Source organism: Rutilus rutilus, assembly GCF_951802725.1.
Source record: "Rutilus rutilus genome assembly, chromosome: 10".
Taxonomy (NCBI): Eukaryota; Metazoa; Chordata; class Actinopteri; order Cypriniformes; family Leuciscidae; genus Rutilus; species Rutilus rutilus.
Window position 1 is genome coordinate 11,974,860 of NC_140215.1, and position 22,145 is coordinate 11,997,004.

The 22,145-nt window shown below is 38.7% G+C and overlaps 1 protein-coding gene across 3 annotated transcripts in view; it reads left to right on the forward strand.

Moving 5' to 3' along the window:
* The window catches only part of LOC311298625 (neural cell adhesion molecule 2), a 245,862-nt gene that overhangs the window by 161,799 nt on the left and 61,918 nt on the right, over positions 1–22,145 (forward strand). For all 3 annotated transcript variants that reach the window (XM_084421710.1, XM_084421711.1, XM_084421712.1), the window contains exons 2-5: positions 10,427–10,501; positions 13,968–14,174; positions 20,753–20,896; positions 21,278–21,412. In XM_084421710.1, the coding sequence (XP_084277836.1) occupies positions 10,427–10,501; positions 13,968–14,174; positions 20,753–20,896; positions 21,278–21,412 (561 nt within the window). The remainder of the gene's footprint in view (positions 1–10,426; positions 10,502–13,967; positions 14,175–20,752; positions 20,897–21,277; positions 21,413–22,145) is intronic.

Here is a 22,145-nt window from a genome sequence, read left to right on the forward strand (position 1 = left end):
ATGTTACTATACATCTAATATATAGTACATCTAATGTAAGTTGAAATGGATCACATCTCTTTAACTTTTGCTCGTCCTGATTCACTGAAACTTGTGAGGTTTCATCTTTTTATATAGTAATGTTGTTCTTGAAATACCTGTATGTGCTTTAATTTGGGTTTTATACTTGGGTTCTAACTGTTTGTTTTCTCAGGAATTTTAGCACATAATGGCAATTTAACACCACTTAATTGTGTCTTGTATATGTCTTGAATTGTGTCTTAACTGAATATTCATATGCTTCTCAGATTTGTTGGATCATAACAAAAGCGGCAGCTGTTAACTGTATTCTCTTGACAACCTTGGGACTTCATTACGATTTTCTGGGGCACCAAATCCCTGCATTTCTTGCAAAGATGCAGCCTTACACAGATCCTGTTTGATCATACGGTTTGATTGGCGGCACACCATGCTTTGTTTGTTTGGTCTCTCCCATTTTCTACTTAGTTAACTCACAGCTCAAAAAACAGCACCGTAAAGATTTTGATGGAACCAGTAAGAGCAGAATCAGGACAGAGACAGTAGTTTATGCACACAGCCACTTGTGATGAGTTGAGGATTATAATAAATCCTCAAGATTATGAGGAAAGAGTGAGCAACATCTTCTTCAACAGTCTCAATGGTGGGTCCCGTTAAAAAAAAAAAGAAAGGACTAGAGAAGAAGCTCCATCAACTATAAATACCACAATTTCTCACTTATTACTCTATAATAAGCTGAGGACACATCCCAGACTGCCGAGTGTTTCCATGGTCTGTGCTGCTGTTGCTGGGCAGGTGTTTTCAGCTGGAGATATTGCGCTTGAGCATACACCCCGCATCACTGTGTCAATAAAGTGTTGAAGATGAGTTTGTGTTTTCCATATGGCCGGGGTCACTCATATTGCGAACTGCTCAGAGAGGGTAATTATGCCTCTAAGATAACGGTGTATATTATATTTCATATCACGCTCACACGTTGATACAGCCCGCCTGAGATGGGGTCTGGGATGTCCTCTAAAAATCATAAGTATCTATCTATCTGTTTGTCTGTCTGTCTGTCTGTCGGTATGTCTGTCCTTCTTTGGTTATATCGTTCTACCTGTCTGTCTGTCTGTCTGTCTGTCCTTCTTCTGTAATATCGGTCTACCTACCTGTCTGTCTGTCATCCATTCATTCATCCATCCATCCATCCATCCATCCATAAATTAGATGAGTAAATTATTTTAGAAAGACTCATTTCTTCACATTTACTGACAATCACACATTATTCTACTGGAAGAAATATTATACATGTTTTGTGCCAGTGTTGTTGCATCCAAATTATTTTGAGGTTAAAAATATTTAATAACATCTTTAGCTAGCAAACATAATTGCACTACAACACATTCGTTTGGTGGTGCTTTGGGTCAATGATAATATTTAGGGTGTTTTTTTTTTATTCTAAATAGCTCATTGAAATTTAATGGTTATTAATTTAAAATTTAAACAGTTAATGTTTAATTTTAAAAATATAATTTTTTACGCACCAGTACCTTAGTGATCCATTTGTGTTGGTCTGTTTGTCTGCGTGGGTAGTTCTACAGAGTCATTCTGACTAATGTATTCTCCAAATTATCATCTGTTTTGAAACTAGTCATATTAAGCTGCCTAATCTTGCTGAAAATACCAGAAGAGCAAACAAAAAATCTTGACCTCTTTTCCAGTAAGAGAGCCATGCTGGGGTTAAATGCTGAGCCATGCTGGGGTTAAATGCTGGGCCATGCCCCCCCCCCCCCCCCCCCCCCCGGTGCTTCAGACTAGTAATACAAGGGTTTCTTCTGTTATACGCCACGTCTAAATACAGTAGGCCTGAGAAGCGCTGTGTGCTGAGTAGTGGAACTGCTGCTAGTACGGCTTATATTCAGTAATGGTTAAATCAAATATACCATCTTTTTTTTATTCCTCTTTAAGGTCACACTAACTGTATCAGGTGGTGGATCACTATCTGCACTCCCGTTGACAGTCGCTGTATAGTTTCGCTTCATTTTTGCATAAAGTTCAGCTCTGCTCAACTTTCTCTGTTGGGGTCACATGAAATTTCCGGTTGCTTTGTTGTTGTGGATGGCTTTCTTTCTGGCGCGACTGATTTAATGCATTCTTGCTGAATAAAATGATTAATTTCTTTTAAAATTGCGTGTATATATTATTATTACATTAATAGTGTATATATTATTTATTATATATTTATTATATTTAGTTATACTATTTAAGTTATTGCAAACCGAAGCCATAGAGCATGCCATCATGTCCTGTTGGCCATATATGTGGTGTCTGACTTGATTTTGCATGCTTGAAGTCTAGTGTGACCGCACCGCTTTGCATTTGGTAAGTGGAAAAATCAGCTGTTGAATTTTCAAATTTCATTAAAGTCTTAATTGAAACAGGAATAACACACTAATCATGTTTTCCATACCTAATCTGTGTCATTTCTCTCCGTGATGATGATCTCATTTATGTTGATGACCCTTCCTTAGCCTTTCCCAGGATTCTAAGGTATACACCTCTCTGATTGGCTGGCCACTTGTACTGAAATCAAACTAGCAATCAGCTTAGACAAAAACAAACATTTCACGTAACCTGAGCCTGCGCCGCAGGGCCAGTCTGTGTTCAATCCAATCAGTGTCCAGAGTGATTGGCACGGCTCTCAATCCCAGAGAGGCCTCCTTCATCCACCACGAGTCCCCGCTCCACAAATCACACAGTGACGGCAGAGGATCCAGTGACTTTGCCGTATATCACAGCCCGTGCGAGGGCGCGCTCAACCAGCATCATTATCCTCCCCTGCTCAGAGGAGGGCGGCCATTTTAACTGCACTGATTATGCTAATCTGGTGACAGGGGACCACCCTCGGTTGATGTAGTGGCTTATTAATATTTACTGACAGCGTCCCAGCACGGGGGAGTGTGTGACATAGCACTGGATCTGCTGGGAGTGCTGACACACTGCCGCACTGTGTTTACATCCCTTCCTTTCTGATGTTCTACAAACTGTTCAATTAACGTTACAAAGACGAAAACACTCGCGTATTTGTACATTTATCATTTAGCCACTAGGCAGATCGGAGTAGTTGGACTTAGCTGTACAGACGGGGAAGAGAGTTGAAGGGGATAAAGGAATGGATGTATCGGCGTGACAGGTTTCATTTTTGTAGAAGGCTGAAGCGATAGACCGCCAGTGGGGTGTGAGAAAGAAGATTGAAGAGTGAAGAGAGAAATGTATTTATTTGTGTCAGTGCTACACAAGCGTGGTGAGTATTCCTCACTGTTTGTTTGGGGCTGACAAATGGCACAGTCCTTCTGGCACAGACTGATTGACAGTATTGAAGACTGTGTTAGACATCAACAGTGTGTCTACAGAGGAGACAGCTTAAGCCAATCTGTCTTCACCTCTAGAATAAGGAAACGGGGTGCAGAATTATGTTGTGTGTATGTTAGGTACAAAAAGTACGTTAGGTACAACTTTTTATTGTTGAAATTAACATTAAAATGAATAATTATTTTTCATTAGTAGTTAATGTGAACTAATGTAGGAAATGTATTGTTTTTAAAAAATAATTTGTATGCACTTTTTTTAATATTTAGCTTTCATACATTTTTATTTCAGGTTTAGTTTTACTAGTACTTCAACTTATTTTCTGTTAGTTGCAAAGGCAACATTTCTAATTTTGGCATATAATATCTAATTTTAATTCAGCTTTTTTTTTCTTTTTTTTTTACTTAGTTTTTTTCAAACTTTTTAAATAGTTACAGCACCCCATGTGTCTTTCTTTTTTGCTTCTTGGGAGACAGTAACAGATTTGATTTCTTGTTGGAAAACAAGAAATCAGTGTTGAAAAGAAGAAAGTCTCAGTCATATGAAGTAAATGGCCAAATTTTGGTTTAAAGGTGAGGGTTTATTGCACTTTTCCCCCCTGAGGTTTACATCTTACATGATCCTTTTCCACTCTCTATTTGATTTTGTTACTTTAAGAATTCTCTATGTGAATCAAAATGAACCAAAATGACCTTTTACAATTGATAAACATCTTTGCAAGTGAAATGACAAACAATTCTTGCTTACGTGATGCAATATAGTTCTCTTCCCCGTTTTCCAAAAACAGCCTTTTTGCAAAGCCAGCATCACATTGTGACAAGTTCACAAATCAGCTCACACTGCATGTGCCACACAAACTGTAAGGTCAGGCTCCAGTTAACAGGGGCCTTGGTAAAAGACTTCAGTCCAGTCAGAAGGGATCCTTTGGGAAGGCTATGAATGGCCTTTTTAAATTTAGTTTTTTTTCTCTGCTCATGTTTGCCCTTCTGTCAGATTAATACCACACGGAGAAGAAAAGCAGCTCTCATCACACATAAAAAAGTGTTGTCTTTGCATTTAATTAACACAGCAGGAAGCAGACAGCAGGGAGAAAGAAAACAATTAACATTTCCAGCATGTCTCTCACTGTATTGCACATATAATCTAATTTAAATCTGAATTCAAACCAGAAGGAAAGCATAAAGCCTGTTGTCAGAAATCTCTCTGGAATTGTTTATATCGTAAACACATTAAATGCAGAACATAAATTTACGCCTGGCAAAACTCTCAATACGTGCGACAAACGAAAATAAATAATGGACTAAAAGTTAATGGTAGGTCATCTGGGCTGAATAAGCACATTTGGTCAGCTATCTGCATTGTGGAGAATTAGCATCCTCTGTGGGTTCCGGTCATTCCGCATAAGAGAAGGATTTTTCATGCATTCAGAACTTGATTGGCTTCAGTACGAGCGTCCGCCTTGCATTCAGTCATATAGCCACTGAGTTAAAGCAGATAAGACTTGTCCCTCTTCTCTTCGTACAGCAAGCGCACTGGCAGCATTGTCAGCCTGAAGAGTCGAATTCAACTCCCTTATTTAAGCAGGTCAGCCGGTGTCAATTCCGCCATGATAATAAATTCTCACGGTAGACGGAGTGTCTGATTCAATTTCTGCACAATGAAATCTTAACCTACAAACCCCAGCAGGTTCCTCGAAAAGAAGAAGTTTGTGCTCAATTCTCCTTTGGCTCTGTTTATGAGAGTTTCACAAGAGCTTGACCCTTTCCGTTGCCGCTCGAATCTATTCCGGCGACTTACAGAGCTGGTTTGAAACATAATTAGATAGCACTTTTGGGAAAACGCTCATCCCCAGACAATTTTCGGGGTTCTGAAAGATTTGATTTGAACAGATCCCAAAGGTTCTAACTACATCTAGTCTCTGTTAAACCACTAACTTTGGTCAATTGCATGTGTAGCACATAGTGTCTCGGTTATCAGTAACTTACACCTTGGTCATTTCTATTTCCTCTGAGAGAGATGTAAGCAGGCAGAGGGGACAGAGAGAGATCTCTCTGTAGTCATTTACTCTGACATTTCGGGTGCAAGGGAATGCACAGAAAGAGACAGGGGGGGAGAGAGGGAGCAATGTAGCCATCCTCTCTCTACCACTTAAATTGCATCTGTGGTAGAATCCAGTCTTATCTCAGGGGAAAGAGAGTTGTGCAAATGCCCAATACCCAATACCATCCAGTAGTTCCTTCTGACAAGGTGTACAGGTCCACACTGTGGAGGGAGAGGTTAAAGAGGAACCACTTTAATAGGAAAGCCTGCAATGAGGAAAGACAACTTTTCAAACCACATATAATTCTTTTGATGCTATGTGAAAATAAGATTGCACAAGTGAGTGAATATTGCTGGCAGTTTACAAGTAAAGGTATGATTTTTCCATGTATGAGTCCATTTGGTGTGAGTTAACTTGAAAAGTCCAACAACTTTTAGAAAATTGGATCTTTTGAATTTGTTTAAATGAATCCGGTCAAAGAATTGATTCAGTGATTTGCTAAAAGGGAATTCCACTGAAATATGTATGGGGGGGGGACATGTATTTCACATGTTACCCCCCTGCTTGTAGTCGCAAGAATTTTAGTGGCAAAAGCATCTTTCGCCCTTTACAGCTGTTCAGAAGTATAGCTGTTTTGCCAGTTTACTTTCGCTGTATTATATGCATTCATTCATTCATTTATTTCTCTGCAACTTTTGATATCACAGCTCATGATGGCCGCTAAGAAGGGTTTGGGCCTGTCTTGTGGTAGTACACTCTGAAAAATAAAGGTTCTTTATTGCCATTGATGGTTCCATGAAGAACCTTTAACATCAAATCTTCCCATTCCACAAAAGGTTCTTTATAGTGGATTTTTAAATGTTCTTCACAAAAAAAAAAAAAAAAAAAAAAAAGAAGCCTATTTAAAGACCTGTTCACTGAAAGGTTCTTTTGTGGAACCAAAAAATGGTTCTTCTACGGCATCGCTGTAAAACCCACCTTTGGGACCTTTATTTTTAAGAGTGTAGCCAATCCGCATCAGGTTAAGACAGACCTATTTGTGATTCAGTTTGACCCATTCATTAAGAGGAACTCATTCTGAAGATAAGAATGATCTCAGTGGCAGTGAGAAAGCATAGCACACTGTTAAATGACTGGTGTGTAGCCTTTCAGCCCGGGGGCTTTGCACTGCTGCCTGCTTAATTACCGCTAACTCACTTCTTCCACACAGGCATTTTGTTCGGAATGGCAAACACACCACAGAATTACAGTAAAGCAGAGAGTTATTTCTGCACCTCAGGCCTCCATTGATTTCAGACTGTTTTTATTGGTCTGGGGTCCCGCGTGAGCAAATATTATGAGGACCCATGCACTTTGTTTTACGGCTTTTAGTTATCATTACAGAAGTTTCTTGCTGCTATAGCTCAGTAATTTTTTATTTTTGTTTTTTGGCAGGTATTGATATTTTGGGGCATTACTTATTTATTCTGGCACAGCCTGCACATTTGTGGCTGGCTCTCTCCATTTGCACATCTAATTGCTTTGGCAGCTCAACTCCCGCACTCTCCCGTGCTCTTCTGTTTTCTGTTTTCAGGGAGCTATACGCACTACCAGCGAAACACACTGCTTGAAATAGACATGTTTAATGGCAAAAAAAAAAGAGGATTTTCCCTATTGGTGGTCTGATTATGTCAATAGTGTATTTTCTTTTTCTTTTCATTCTCTCAGCTCGTAAATTGGTGAAAAAAGTGGTGTTCTCTATTTTTGCTCCAATGGCTGTTGATTCATATCAGTTTAATTAGATTATTTGGCTGACAGACAGTTAGGTTTAATCAGAGAACCGACTCTCGTGTGAGTGTGAAGTAATTAATTGCTTTAATTACATTTAGTTCCAGTCTTGGCTCTGAGGGAAGTTGTCAAAGATAACCCACATGCTATCAGAGCTCAAACTTGGCGATAAAAAAGGCAGGTGAGAGTATGTCAGAATGACCAGGGAAAGAATAAGCCTCACTGATATGTATTTTATTTGTTTGTTTGTTTGTGTGCACTATACCATTCAAAAGTGTATGGATAAAATACCATTTGCATAATATTTATGCAAAAAATACCATGGATAATGGATAGGGGGCGCTGGCCCAAAAAAGATTGAGAACCACTGGTTTAGGGCTACTGTACAAACATGTCGGTGCATTTCAATGTATGGGGACCCGCGGAGTGTGTAGATAGAAATGGCTCATTTTAAGGTAATAAAAACATAACGGTTCATTAAGTAAGGTCTTTATACACCACTGAAAACATAGTTATGTATATGACATTGCATTTCTGTCAACAGATCCTCCTAAATATTACACAATGCACCTTTAATCAAAAGAACAGTAAATAGTCTTGGATTGCATCACTGCCACCTCTGCTACTTGTCTTTTTAGGGTCTCGTTATCTTGTCTATCTGACATGTGTGCAAAATTTAGATCAAGATCAATATTTATATCCATGAATTATGCATTTTCTTTGACACACTGACATTTCTTGAGGTGGATTTTGCTTTAGGATAAATCAAACGCATGGAAATGTGTTCCAGGAGAGCGAGTCTGCAAGTATAGCACAGGCAGTTTGCCTGACATCCTCTCTCATCAATGTTTTGTCAAATGTGAGATACACTTTGATTACAGGTGTTAATGTGCTTGACTCAAAGTTTACAATGTAATAATGACTTCAAATCATTTTTTACACTATATTAAGTGTCATTTTGTTCATTAACTTGTGACACCAAATATGTAATATTGTTTGAACAGTACAATAAGTAAAAAAAAAAAAAAAAAAAAAACCTTAATGAGAAGGCTTGTTTTTTGTGTGTTTTTTTCAATGTAGTCTTGGGGAGTAATTATATTCTGGTTGCTACGGGCAGCAGCTCACATACCCTCAGACTTGTCTCCATCCAGATGACTAGCTCCAGCCCCACTGTGCTGTAATTAATCATTACGCCAGATGCCAGTGCTTCCCCCATGAGCTCCGTCAGTGTGTGTTTAATTGTGTGTTCGCAAGTGTGTACGTGTGTCCAGTTTGCTCTTGACTCTTGCATGCCGATGTGCGAAAATCATAAAAAGAACACGAGTTGGTCATTCTCGGATGAACGAAGAGACCTCCAGCTCAAGGAGTTTGTCTGCTTTCTCGCACATTCATGCTCCAGCTCCAGCATGCATTCGTGTTCTCATTCATATGCTGTCCACTGCCCTCACCTCTACCTGAGCCACAAATTCACAGAGCACTTTTAACGAGGAACCTCGGACCGCTCACTGTCATCTCCGTATGATTGGCTCTGCGGGTAAGAAGAACATGGTGATTTCATCTGGTACCGAGCAGTTCTCAAGGGGAAAAAACTACCTGAAAACTCATTAACTCTCATGGCGTCCCAAACTCAAATGACCATATTTATTTATTGCATGTAACACAAAAGAGTTATTTAGCATGCTCTCTCAAGTGACTGCAAAGGCCTATCTTAGACTTGCAGACTTTAGAGCAGATGGGGCAGGGAAAGGTCGGGTACAGTAGCTGTCTTTGGGTACTTGGGCAGCCAATTCTTTCTTTCGTATATGCTTCGCTTGGGCAATTTTCACTATGCGTTCCTCAAATTCCCTGGCAGCCTTCAATGTAGTGTTACTCCACTTGGATCTATCAGCTGCCAGTATCTCCCAGTCTTGGGGGTTAATATAAACTTGCATCAACTGTTGCTTCAGCTGATCCTTATAGCGCATGCGTGGGGCTCCTCGATTTCGCTTGCCCTGGCAAAGTTCCCCAACGAACACTGCTCTCGGCAGCCTCCCTGCCCATTGAAGCTGACGCAGTAGTAGCATGGTCTCGATGCTTGGCAAGCCCACTTCTTCCAGAACTTCTGTGTTTGTCTTGAAGTCCTGCTACTGAGTTTCCATAATGGAATGGAGACACCGTTGATGGAAGCACTCAAGTAGTCGGATATGATTTCTGTGGACCCATGACTTGGAACCATACAATAGCAGAGTGCTGAGGACAACTGCCTTGTAAACTTGGATCTTAGACAGCAGGTGCAATGAGCGGTTTTGCCAGATGCGTTTCTGGCTTTGGCGATTTGACGATGTCCTTGTACATTGCATACATCATTTAAAATGACGCTTCGCAAATAGCTGAATTGGTCCAGAAGATGGCCATTGATGTTGATTTTGGGTGGCTATAAGTGTCTTTTGTACTCAATAACTTCAGTTTTCTTCAGGCTGATAGTCAGACCAAATTTTCTGGTAGACAAGTAACTGGAGTAACTGGTCTACTTTTGTTTGTGTGCAAAGAGTGTGCAGTCATCTGCAAATAGTAGCTCTGTGATCAACACTTATGTCGTCTTAGTTTGAGCAAAAAGACGACGAAGGTTTTAAACACTACCATATGCATATAATATTACCATATAATTTGATATAGTTCTGACCAACATCTGGCTATGCAAAGACATCATTTTGTCATTGCAACAGATACATATAAATATACAGTTAATGACAGCTTTAGTTGTCACTATTCTCTTTAATTGTGTAGAAAAGAGCAGCTTGGACATTCTGCAAGAGTTCCATTTTAAACTATATTGGTGAATCACATGCTAAAACAACACAGACAACGCATTCAAATAAATGACACTACCGGCAGCTGCAGTTCATTCTTACTGGATTCCTCCCTGAGAGCGAAATGCAATGCAAGAACAGACCACGTATATAAAAAAGAAAAAGGCAGATCAAAGCTTTGTCTGTCTTGTGTCCTTTTCTTTTCCTCACTATTTTTGTACCAGGTGCTAGATGTTCCAGGCTGGCTAGCCTGATTGAAGTGATTAGAAGGGGGCTTATAGAAGTCTCGCTGTACCTTCTCATCTCTCCCGCTTGCAAAGACATTTTTTTGTGCCGCCTGTGGTTTGGTGTGATTTCTGTGGCAGGAACATGTGAAGCACTCTTGTTGTATCTGCGGTTCGTGCACTGAATTTTTGATTGCTACCTCGCTCTTATCTGTCTCTTTTTCTTTGTTTTCCAGGTGTCCTCCAGGTGTCAATCTCGCTAAAAAAGGTGGAGCTGAGCGTCGGAGAGTCCAAGTTTTTCACATGCACAGGTCAGAACTCTCGCAGCATCGCCTGATCATGTGACTGACATTGATGTATATGAGATAGCTGCATGACTGCACACAATTTACGTAGTGCTAACTCAAGTAGTCGTTTATTTAGGTTGAACGGCTTAAATAAAGTCCCCTGTCGTAAGCAGTATGGAATACCAAGACTAAAGCTTTCTTCATGACCGAGGCAAATTGTCTGATTGTGTGTGTATGTTTGATTTTTTTTTTTTTTTTTTTTTTTTGGACTGACAGCTGTTTTTATATTGATTGTTTTACAATATTTCATTTCATTTTTGTAAACTGGCTGGGGACCTTCAGGGATCTGTAATAGGTTGCTTTGAGGAAATTTTACCAAATATATTTTTAAGGGCTGTTAACATTACCAGGCTAACCTAAAATTTGATGTGATCAATTATGTTTATTTTGTAATGTTTAATACAGTTATTGAATTTGATATTAGTGCAGTCAAAATCAGTAATCACATTTTTTCATTATATTGACAGGCATAGATTGTAATAGTAAAAAAGCTAAATATATTCCACACACACACTGGTGTTTAAAACTTCAAGGTCAGTAAGTTTTTTTTATTAATACTTTTATTAAGCAAGTTCCTATTAAATTGATTTTAAAAAGATTGATATTTTAACATAAGATTTCTATTTAAAATAAATTAAATGTTCTTTGGAACTTTCTATACATCAAATTCTGTTTCCATTTCTAAAACAAATTAAACGGCACAACGGTTTTGAAACCGACGGTCAAGAAATGATTGACATTGAAGACTGCTGAAAATTCAGCATTGCCATGACAGAAATAAATTACATTTTAAAATATATTAGAATATAAAACATTTATTTTAATGGAATAGTTCACCCAAAAATGTAATCATTCCATAATTTACTCACCCTTCTTCAAGCCATCCTAGTATATGACTTTCTTCTTTCAGCCAAACACAATCAGAGTTATATAAAATAACATCCTGGCTCTTCCCAGCTTTGTAATAGCACTGAACAGTGCCCGAGTTTTTGAAGCTCCAAAAAGCAATGTCATGTTTGGGGGCCCTTGCCTTTAAAAAAGTTTGTAGTCTAAACACTAAAAATCAGCACAATTCCCTTGCTCGAAGTTACTTATCATTCAAGACCAGTCGGTTTGTGCCTGTAAACCGCAGATCCTAAGCCTGTCTCTTCTTGCAGACTGCAGGCAAGGTTGTGCTTGGACATGAGTATGGATATCCATGTGCACAGGGGTAGATTATGTTTGTGGTGAAGCTGGGTGTTGTTTTTCTTTTCCACATGGCTGAGTTACTGTAGTCAGGTTGCAGGGCTTTGCTGTGTGAGCTCCAGGCACAACCTGACAGGGTGATGCATGCTGACCCCTGCTGGACTCCGTCCAGATTGCGACTGATTAGCACACCTGGTATGTGTCTGGAGATATTATGGAGGGTGCACACATGCCCTGCAGACCTCCAGGTCAACTAGCTGAGACAAACCAGCATGCTTGCCTTCCAAAATAGCTTTGGGATATGCAGGGATATTGCTTTGATGTATTTATAAAGTTCTTTTTTTGGCTTTAATTTCTGTGCTGCATGTTATGGAAATAATTTGCTCCAGAAAAGCGAATGTTGCACATGATGCTGGATAACTGTTGAGGAATGATTAAAAGACTATTTTTAGCAAAGAGCTAGACATGTTCAGTGCATACTGAAATAGAAAACATAAACAGGTCACAGTATACAGTGTCTTTGATGTCTAAAATGGATCATAGGCTCAGTATATGTTCATTCAGTGGATTATTTTATGTACAGTGACAGAGCTCCACGACATAATGAAATAAAATTGATATTGTCAAATGGCTTAATGCAATAGTCATATCACAAAGGCTGCGATTTAATGAAATATATGCCCTACCATTTTTGAGTGTTCGTTTATAAGTGCAGCTCATGATAGTATGGAAGCATCTTGCAATTCGGAGATTTTTTTCCTCAGAATTGCGTGACATAAACTCACAATTTCAAGAAAAAATGTCAGAAGTGTGAGTTTATATCACGCATTTTGACTTTATGAATTTTGAAGGAAAAAAAGTCAGAATTGTGAGATGTAAACTTGCGATTGCAAGAAAAAAAGTCACAGTGGCAATGTGACCTATGAAAACACAAGTGGCATAATTTTTTTAACAAAGACAGAGTCTTGTAAAGAGAATACCCTATGAACACCCACACTTTTCCATTAACAAAAAAGTACAATTATTTTTATGTTTTATGCAAAATCGTGCGGTCCTAACAGTGACCAACAGTACTCTTTCACCGGGACGAGTAGGTTAAGTGTCTTGCTCAAGGGCACAGTGTTAATATCTCATGAATCCCCCCCTTGCAAAGCTTGAACCTTCAAACTTTTGGCTGCCAGCCTACATCTTTAACCACTACACCTAATTATTAAAACTAAACTTCATTCACAAGCGAAGAAAATTGAATGTGACCAGCGACCAAGCTTTGTCCCTGAGGCCTTCAACCCCTAACATCTCATCCTTACCCCTTCAGCAACTCCTCCATGGTCCAGCGTCTGCTGAGTGGACTGAGATTATACTGCCATGTCCTCCCCTTGAACCCCTCACGTCCCGCAGATCATCCTCTGCTCCTTCGCTGATAACCCCCTGCCCGCTCTCAGCGTCTCTCCCCTGGCAGAGCTGCATCACAGGGCCGGTTGCATCCTCGGCCTGCCCGTCTGCCTGGAGCCGCAGTCTCACGCTCCCCCGTTGTGAAGCCGAAGGCCCCTGTTGTGCAGTTGATTGATGCTTTGAACGGAGAAGTGCTGCACCATGCTGATGCTTTTTATGACCTTCCAGCAAAGCAGGATTTACAGCGCCAAGCACCTTGGTACCAAATGTGGGTCCGGCCAGCCAGTCTCTGCAGGGCAAAGCGCATGACGAGTTTTGTTTATCGCAGTGTGTGTGTGTGTTTGAGAAACAAGGAGAGAGTGTATGCCACTACCAGAGGCTTAAGAGATATCCTTAAAGGGAAAGTTCTGCACCACTAGCAGCACCAAATGGAATGGCAGTGAAACGTGTCCAGTTGTTTCCCTTTGGGTATGAACATACTGTATCTGGGCTGCATGGTATATCAAAAATAAAATCAATATCGCGATATGACTTTGTGTGATTGTCAAATATGCGCTATTGTTTTCAGAGTGAAGAGGTTTCTGCATGGGTGTGAATGAACACAGTGCCACACAGTTCCAACAGCAGTGCATATTTTTATTCATTTTATACCCGTCAGAATGAAAGCTTGATGGTTTTACTGTTTGAAAATGAGATTAAGACTTAGAGTCTTAACTTAGACGGTAAAATCTTACGTTTACGGTAAAATAAAGCAGCCATATGCTTTATCAAATCCTGTGTAATATTGTCAAGTAGTCATTTACACTATATTCTGTACCGCACTATGACCGTAACCGTGTGTGTGTGTTTGTAGTGATCGGGGAGCCTGTGAATCTGGACTGGTATAACCCACAGGGGGAGCGGATGGTCCCGTCTCAGCGGGTGGCACTGCACAATGAAGGTATCCGTTCCAGACTCACCCTCTACAATGCCAAAATAGAAGACGCTGGAATCTATCGGTGCCAGGCCAGCGATGTACAGGGACATACAGAGGAGGCCACTGTGGTGCTGGAGATCTACCGTAAGTAGCAAACACACAAATAAATCTGCTCATACACACTTTGTATTGCCATCATGGTTTTATAACTTTGCATACTGTATGTAGATGCGTTTGAAATAGGATCAGATATTAACGGGGACTTGGGGTAAAATACCAAACATATCCCATAATGTAGCAACACAAAATGACCTTTGAATAATGAATTCCTCTGTTTTTAGGTGTACAGTATTTTATATACACTAAAAAGATTGCAAGATTATACAATTATATTAAGCGTTTTAACCACAACTTTTCTTTGTTAAAAAAACTTGAATAACTAGAATGTTATTGTAAAAAATAAGTTAATAAATTGCATCCAAAATAATTAAGATTGAGAATTATATTGCATTATCTTAATTAACGATGTTGAACAATCAGCAGAAATCCATTTTATGAGTGTATTTGTATATTAAATTGTTGTCTAGATATACATAAAATTATTTATTGTGTCTGCACATACTTCAGTAATATGTCAGATTAGTTCTGCATTAATATGGAATATTTGATTTAAAAAAATATACAAGCACTAGTTAATATTTACATTTAATATATATATATATATATTAGTAAAGTCAGTACGGTATTTTTTATTAAATAATTAATCACAAGTATGCATTAAATTGATGTGACAGTAAATTCATTTATGATGTTAGAAATGGATTTTGATATCAAATAAATGCTGTTCCTTTGAACTCTCATCAAAGAATCCTAGGCTATCACTGTTTCCACAAAATAATTAAGCTGTTAATATTTAACTGGTTTCAGGTTTTCTGCAGAAAGTTCAGCTTTGCCACCACAGGAATAAATTACATTTGAAAATATATTTAAGTAGAAAAAAGTTATATTTGAATTTTAACAATATTTCACAATATTAAGCAGTTACTGTATTTTTGATTAAATAAATGCAGCCTGGTTGCACATAAGAGTCTTAATTCAAAAAAAAAAAAAAATCTTACTGACCCCTATACTGAAAAGTGAGGATCAGGAAATGTCATGAGCCAGAACTGAACTTGCATCGCCTGAATGAGCACCGCAGCTCAGTTAGCCATGGAACAACAAATCGTTTAATATTAATGCTAAAGTGTTTACTGTATTGCTGGTGTTTGGAGACAGAACCAATTAGAGAATTGTGAGAATTTACATTCTAAATCGCCTGTGATTCAACACTGTGGGGCTCTTCAGCATGAAAAGCAAGCAGCTTTTTCTCCCACCTGCTCATGGCACTCGGCACACAGAATCCACCCAGGGGATACGAGGCTTCATGGCACGCCTGTGGTCTCTCAGCAGTGGGGATGCTGTCCCTTTCAACGTCCCATCAGTGTCAGAGACCATAGACTCACATCTGTGCTGAGAAACCAGATGCCCAGATACATTTTTTTTTTTTTTTTTGGCTCTATTTTACAAATCAGCTGAGAAAATAAGCAAAGGGTTTTCATGTGGGCAAGTAAAGTTGTGACAGTGAGGTTTGCATTTCAAATCACCTATTTTCTTTGGATGTAGGCCTATGTGTTGAAATGGTGTGTTTCGTAAAAAGTTTGTTTTGTCTCCAATGGCACATCATTCCAATTTCAATACATTTTTTTTTTTATGCATCTCAAGAAGAAGAAAGATTCAGTTACCCTCCATCTGTCCTCATTTGTTCTCTTTGGAGATTAGATTCGATGCAAACTTGTACCTCGAATGATCATACATTTACATTGAGATTTATTCAGCGTATTAAAAGGAAGCATGCTGTTACATGTCCCGACTATAAAAGCAATTCAAGAGTATTGTATATTGATGCAGATTACAATGGAACAACATCTTGGCACAACTATTTAGGAATCCATTACATAGCAAAGGACATTATGTGTGTTAGCACAAAAAAACCTTCCACCATTGGAAAAGCTGCCATTGAAATAGCTGTTTTGATTTCCCTCTGAATAGGACATCCAAAAGCTTTCAAAGAGAGAGCCTCACAATGCAGGGAAAATGGACGTGTTCCATCCGAAGATGTTTGACAAATCTGTTGATGTAAAGCTAAATGTAATTCCCCCAACAACAAGACAGCTGCCGCCACACGACAGGGAGAAAACCAGCATCAGTAATAGGGGAAAAGCGACAGGGAAAGGGGGAGGACTTCACTATAAGAAAGAGAGAATAGTTGTGTTGTGGTCACAACCAAATCGAATGCTCCTGACAGTGGTGCATTTAAAGCAGTAGTTCACGACTTACTTTCTACTGTGGAACAAACAGGACAAATATTATAGAATGTTCTAGTTGCTGTATTTTTTTTATTCAATTACAATAAATGATGATAGCTTTCAAGTTAATAACAAAGATGCAAAAGTGCCAAAAACGTATCATAACTATGAATTGTGTACTATATTTCAAGACTTGTGAAGTCTATACTGTAGCTTTATGTGAAAAACTGCTAATCTTCTCCCCCAGTGAGCTGAGCTCTTAAAGAAATAGTTCACTTCAAAATGAAAATTCTGTCATCATTTACTCAACCTCAAGTTGTTTCAAATCTGTCTGAATTTCTTTCTTCTGCTGAACACAAGGGAAGATATTTCGAAGAATGTCGGTAACCAGAAAAAAAGAAAGAAAAAGAAATTCATACAGGTTTGAAACAACTTGAGGGTAATTAAATGGTGACAGAATTTTCATTTTGAAGTGAACTATTTCTTTAACCTGAGAGCCAGTGAGTTTACTACAAAAAGTGATTTCCTAGTATGTCTTGTTTTCCAGGACAAATATCAGTAGCACTTTATAATATACAGTAATGAAGTACTTATAAATTATTTGCAAACTACTATTTTATAGTTAATTCATAGTTATATACTGTAGCGTGTAGCCTCTACATTAGTATATTAATAGGTTTTTATAAATAGTGAGTTACATAAAATCAGAAAATGCCATTAGTTAGGTGCTTTAAACCATATTGGAAATTAATTGCATTCATATAAAGTGTTCCTTAAATGTTTACAAATACATTAAGCACATATGTACACAAACAAACACACACACACACACACACACACACACACACACACACACACACACACGTGTTGGGTTTCCATGTTTTATGAGGATTTTCCATAGACATAATGATTTTTATACTGTACAAACTGTATATTCTTTCACCTAACCGTAACCTGATGCATTTTAACAACTTGATCTCATGAGTATCATGTATTTTGTCTACCACACGTACATTTACTTACATTCGGATAGACACAAAAACATACAGTCTTGACATATTGACAGCATTGTAATTTTTTTTTATTATATACATATTTAAAATGATTATGTTTAGCTTTGGGGACGAGGTCATGTATACTGCCCGGCCCAAAAAAAAAAAGTTGCTGTTTGGATTTAAATATGCAAATGCTTATGAGTCTATGATTGGATCATTATTGCAGAGATTAATATGTTTCTAGCATGTTATATGTTTGGCAACAGTTCTTCTTGATGGAGTGTGTATTTCATTTAGGCCATTTTCCAGGATGACAATGTCAAGATTCATCAGGCTCAAATTGTGAAACTTAAATTCAACTTTATACTAATGCAAGTAATGTCCAATAAGACAGTAGACAAAACAATGTTTGAAAAACATTCATCACACAAAGCTCTCATACACTTCTAAAGACTCGATAATATAATGCAAGAATCATAAGGAATATTTTCATAGATTTTCATTATTTCCCATTCATTGTAATTGGATAGAAAAGAGCAACCTGCTCATAGTCCAAAATATTATTACTGTACATGTTGCACAGAACAAAAAAAAAAGTCCGGTTTAAAACAATGTGAGTGAGAAAATAATAACAGAATTTGACATTTTTGAGAGAACTCTCCTTTTGGAAATACATCGTAATTCCTTTGTTAAACTCTCTAAATTAATGGGGAAGAGGTAATAAAGAACGAGTATGAAAGCGAGAGATCCCAAGCACAGACAAAGTGGAAAAAAAAGAAAAAGGTGCAAGGGTGAGGAAATCTTTCTCTTTAAAGGGACCGGCTTCAAAGGCTTGAAACACGGGGGTAAAACAAGTCTACATGAAATGTTCACCAGAAATTCACTTTCTTTCTTTTTTTATGTACAGGAATGATATTTTAATCCTCAGTGTGTATAATTAATGGATGTTGCAAAACTTTCAGGAGATATTTCACAAGCGTGCTTCTCTGTGGCTGACTTTGTACCATGCTTGGCATTTGCCTGTTCCATTAGAAGTTGTATTTGGAGCAGTGGGAGCCGTGTGTAAACAGACATGACTCACAGATCGTTACGCAGAGCTGCTGTGCTGATGAGGGTGTGCAGCATCTCTCAGCCCTCTGAAGACACATTTCATTATACTGCGCTGGAGCAGCTGTTTACACCAGCTTCCCACACAAACAGAATGTGGCAGAATGTGGCTGTGAATTGTGAATAATCAGAGACTATGTACTGTAGAAGCATACCTGATTTATGACAAGCAGACATAGATGTTGACATGTCCCTTGTTTTTCGTTGATTTTTCTTTGGGTTTCTCACTGGGGGTCTGATCTAGGATTCCAAAGCCCGCATGTTGTTTCTTTCATCTACATACAGCTAGGGTTTCAACTGTTATCAAAGTGTACTAAGTAAGTGTACAAATCTGTACAACTTCCAGCCAACATACGTACAACCCCATCCTAAACAATTAGCAGTATCCAGCTTAATTGGACAGGTTTGTTTGTGTGTTTTATATTTCATTAAAGAGTTGCACAGTATAGAGAGGAGGAAATAGTACACAAGGTTGAATAGAATTTGCATCTTCTACATAAGCACTATGACACCATATCAGAGCATGTGCACTAACAACTTAGCCATGGCTCAGACAGATACAGATGTGTTCTAAACCTGAAAATACTGTCTTATCAAATGATCAAAGTCAACTTTATTGTAATTTTTAGCACATCACATGGCAATGGATAAAACCAAGCACACATGTGTAACCCCTCCCCTCATAATCACGATTATTTTGGTCAGTATTGAAATCACAATTATGTAACACAATTATTTCACATGACTTTGGGAACATGTTGCATTTATTAAAAAGACACCTTCAACAATTCTTAAAAAAAATTTAATTTGAACATTAACATTTGAATATTAAAATAAATAATATAACAGATAATACTTAAACAAGTATTTTAATTTTCCCGCAGGTCTACCACTTATAATGCGGGAAATTCCCCCACAAACATTGATTCACTTTAGCAAGTAGATTGTATGAGTAGCCTAAATTAATCCTATAAAATCAAATCTTTTTGAAATTTTAAAACGTTCGCAAAGACGCAATTTCACAAACCGCGTGAGTGCGTCTTAGCTGTCTCTCAAAATGGGTTGGACAAAGCAAGCGTCGAAACTACACTCTCGTGTTTAGGAGTCGGGACATGACGGAATTGTCACTTGCACAATCGGGCCAGTATTGCATCGTAACTAAAGTTGATCATTTTCACTTCTTTAAGTCTTATCAGTTTAAACATTCAAGCTGAGAGAGTTTACGGCTTCAGGAGGGGCGGAAGTGCGTGTGCGGGTGTCATTCAGAACACAAGACAAAATAAGAGTGTTCTTGCAAAACAGAACATTACAAAATAATCGTTTTTACTCGATTGTACAATTTTGGTGATCGTTGGGAACCAAAATCGCTAGAGCGCCTATTGAGATCAGAGGAGTGAGGTTTACTCGCACAGCGACTACTAGCTAGCCTCCGTTACAATCAGCCCCCTCCGGGTCACGGCACCAATGTAACCCCTCCACCTGGGTCCTACTCACCCCACTCTGCGCGGGCCTCGAAACCCGGGTCTCCGGTGTGAGAGTCAGGCACTCTAATAAGGAGGCTACTAGCTGGCCTTCATGTAGCATTGAAATGTTACCGACAACAAGTGGCACTGGCAAAGGATCTACGATCTATATATCTTCATTGGAGCTAAGCAGACTCTCATTGTGGAAACCCTGTCATGCAAGAAATACGATTACGCACTAAGTTAAGCTAGCTAAACAAACAGAAAACTTGCATCTAATTCTTTCTTTTTTTTTCTTTTTTTTTCTTTTTTTTTATTTATGCTTGGTATTGTAGTGTTACTAACTGTATTAAAAAGTTTTCTCACCGGTGAATGACACATGATATTGGTATTGCAGTAACGTTGTCTCTGGTCTTTTTGGCTGTGCTTTCAGCATGCGTGGCTTTGGACGGCGATTTGCAGGGAGGATGGAACGTACGCTTTTAGTGCTATCAGGCTAAAGTTAGCATTTTCCCAGATGTCCTACAGCACCTTTAATCTCTCCAAGGCTGATCAAAAATACAGTAAAAACAGTAATACTGTGAAATATTATTGCAATTTTAAATTAATATATTTTAAAATCTAATTTATTCCTGTGATGGCAAAGCTGAATTTTCAGCGGCCATTACTTCAGTCTTCAGTGTCACATGATCTTTCAGAAATAATAGAATTAGCACAGAATCAACTTTGTGCTGCTGCCCGTGCATCTTGACAAGGACAATTTAGAGGAAAATAAAACCAAAAATGTAACCTTTCTCCTTCCTGCTCCACAGAGAAGCTGACGTTCAGAGACGTGAGGTCTCCTCAGGAGTTTCGACAGGGCGATGTGGCTGAAGTGGTCTGTGATGTCACCAGCTCCCCTGTGCCTGTGGTCTCCTGGTTTTACAACAATGTGGAGATCATTGAAGATACTGAGAGTAAGTAATCTGTCATACTGGCTAACAACTATATTGTTGTAAGATAATTGCTAGAATATAGATATAATTGTCTGTGAACACTTGAATTGTTGAAGGTTAACGGAGAGTTCATGCTGCTCTGGATATCATTTCAGAAAGAGAAAAAGAAAGAAAAAAGGAATAAATAAATGCCAAAAGTAATGTCATTGTTAAGGATTTAAGGCCTACTTTCACTGTAAGACTTTTAAAATATTATTCTCTTTCACAACTCAGTGTTGACAAGTGTTAACAAGCATATTAGTTTTTAAAAAATCTTTATGTAAATGTCATTTCTGCCAGCAATAGCTCCTTTGAAGGCAAAATTAGCCTGTCATTAACACCATCAAATATTTTGTTCTCCAGAATTTCAACTCTTACAAAACAACAATCTACAAGTCCAGAGAGTAACTAAAGCAGATGAAGGAGTGTATCGCTGTGAGGCCAGAGTAGAGGCCAGGGGAGAGATTGACTTCCGGGACATCATCCTGGTGGTTAACGGTGAGTTTGGGAAGATTTGTTCAGCACACAGGGATGTAAGAAGCCGTAGGATCCAGTAGTCTTTTTTTGAGATCTGTCAGTTTAATTATTACATTATATTAATAATCACAATTTTTAGGTGAACTATTCCTTTAAACATAAAGTCATTCCAGCTCTATCTTTCAGACGAAAGCCATGCGTATCCTGTTATCTCAATGACATTAGCCCTGTTCGCTCTGATAGGAAGGAAACGGCACAGTGACATCACCCTGTCTGCATGTCCTTGTATAATCCAATGATAGCGAACATGAACGGGTGTCTGTTTAGTTTACTTCTGAAATTTTCCTTGCTGATCCAATCATGGTGCTCAATGAGGCATGACCGATAATCCTGCCGACATGACAACACATATCAGAGGCCGACATAAAATAAATGCCACTCTGCGGGGCTGTTCGTAAGCCCCTGGTCAGATAAGTGTTAGATAGGGAATACAAAATTAATATGTCTTTGTCCTCTAGGACAGTGGTTCTCAATTCCAGTCCTCGGGACCCCTTGCTCTGCACATTTTGACACACTCAGTTCAGTTCATGGAGTCTCTCCTAATGAGCTGATGATCTGGTTCAGGTGTGTTAAATAAGGGAGACGTACAAAATGTGCTGAGCAGCGGGTCCCGAGGACTGGAATTGAGAACCACTGCTCTAGGAGACGTTTTGATCTTTTCGAAGTTAGACGCATTTGCTGGACGCGTGTTGTT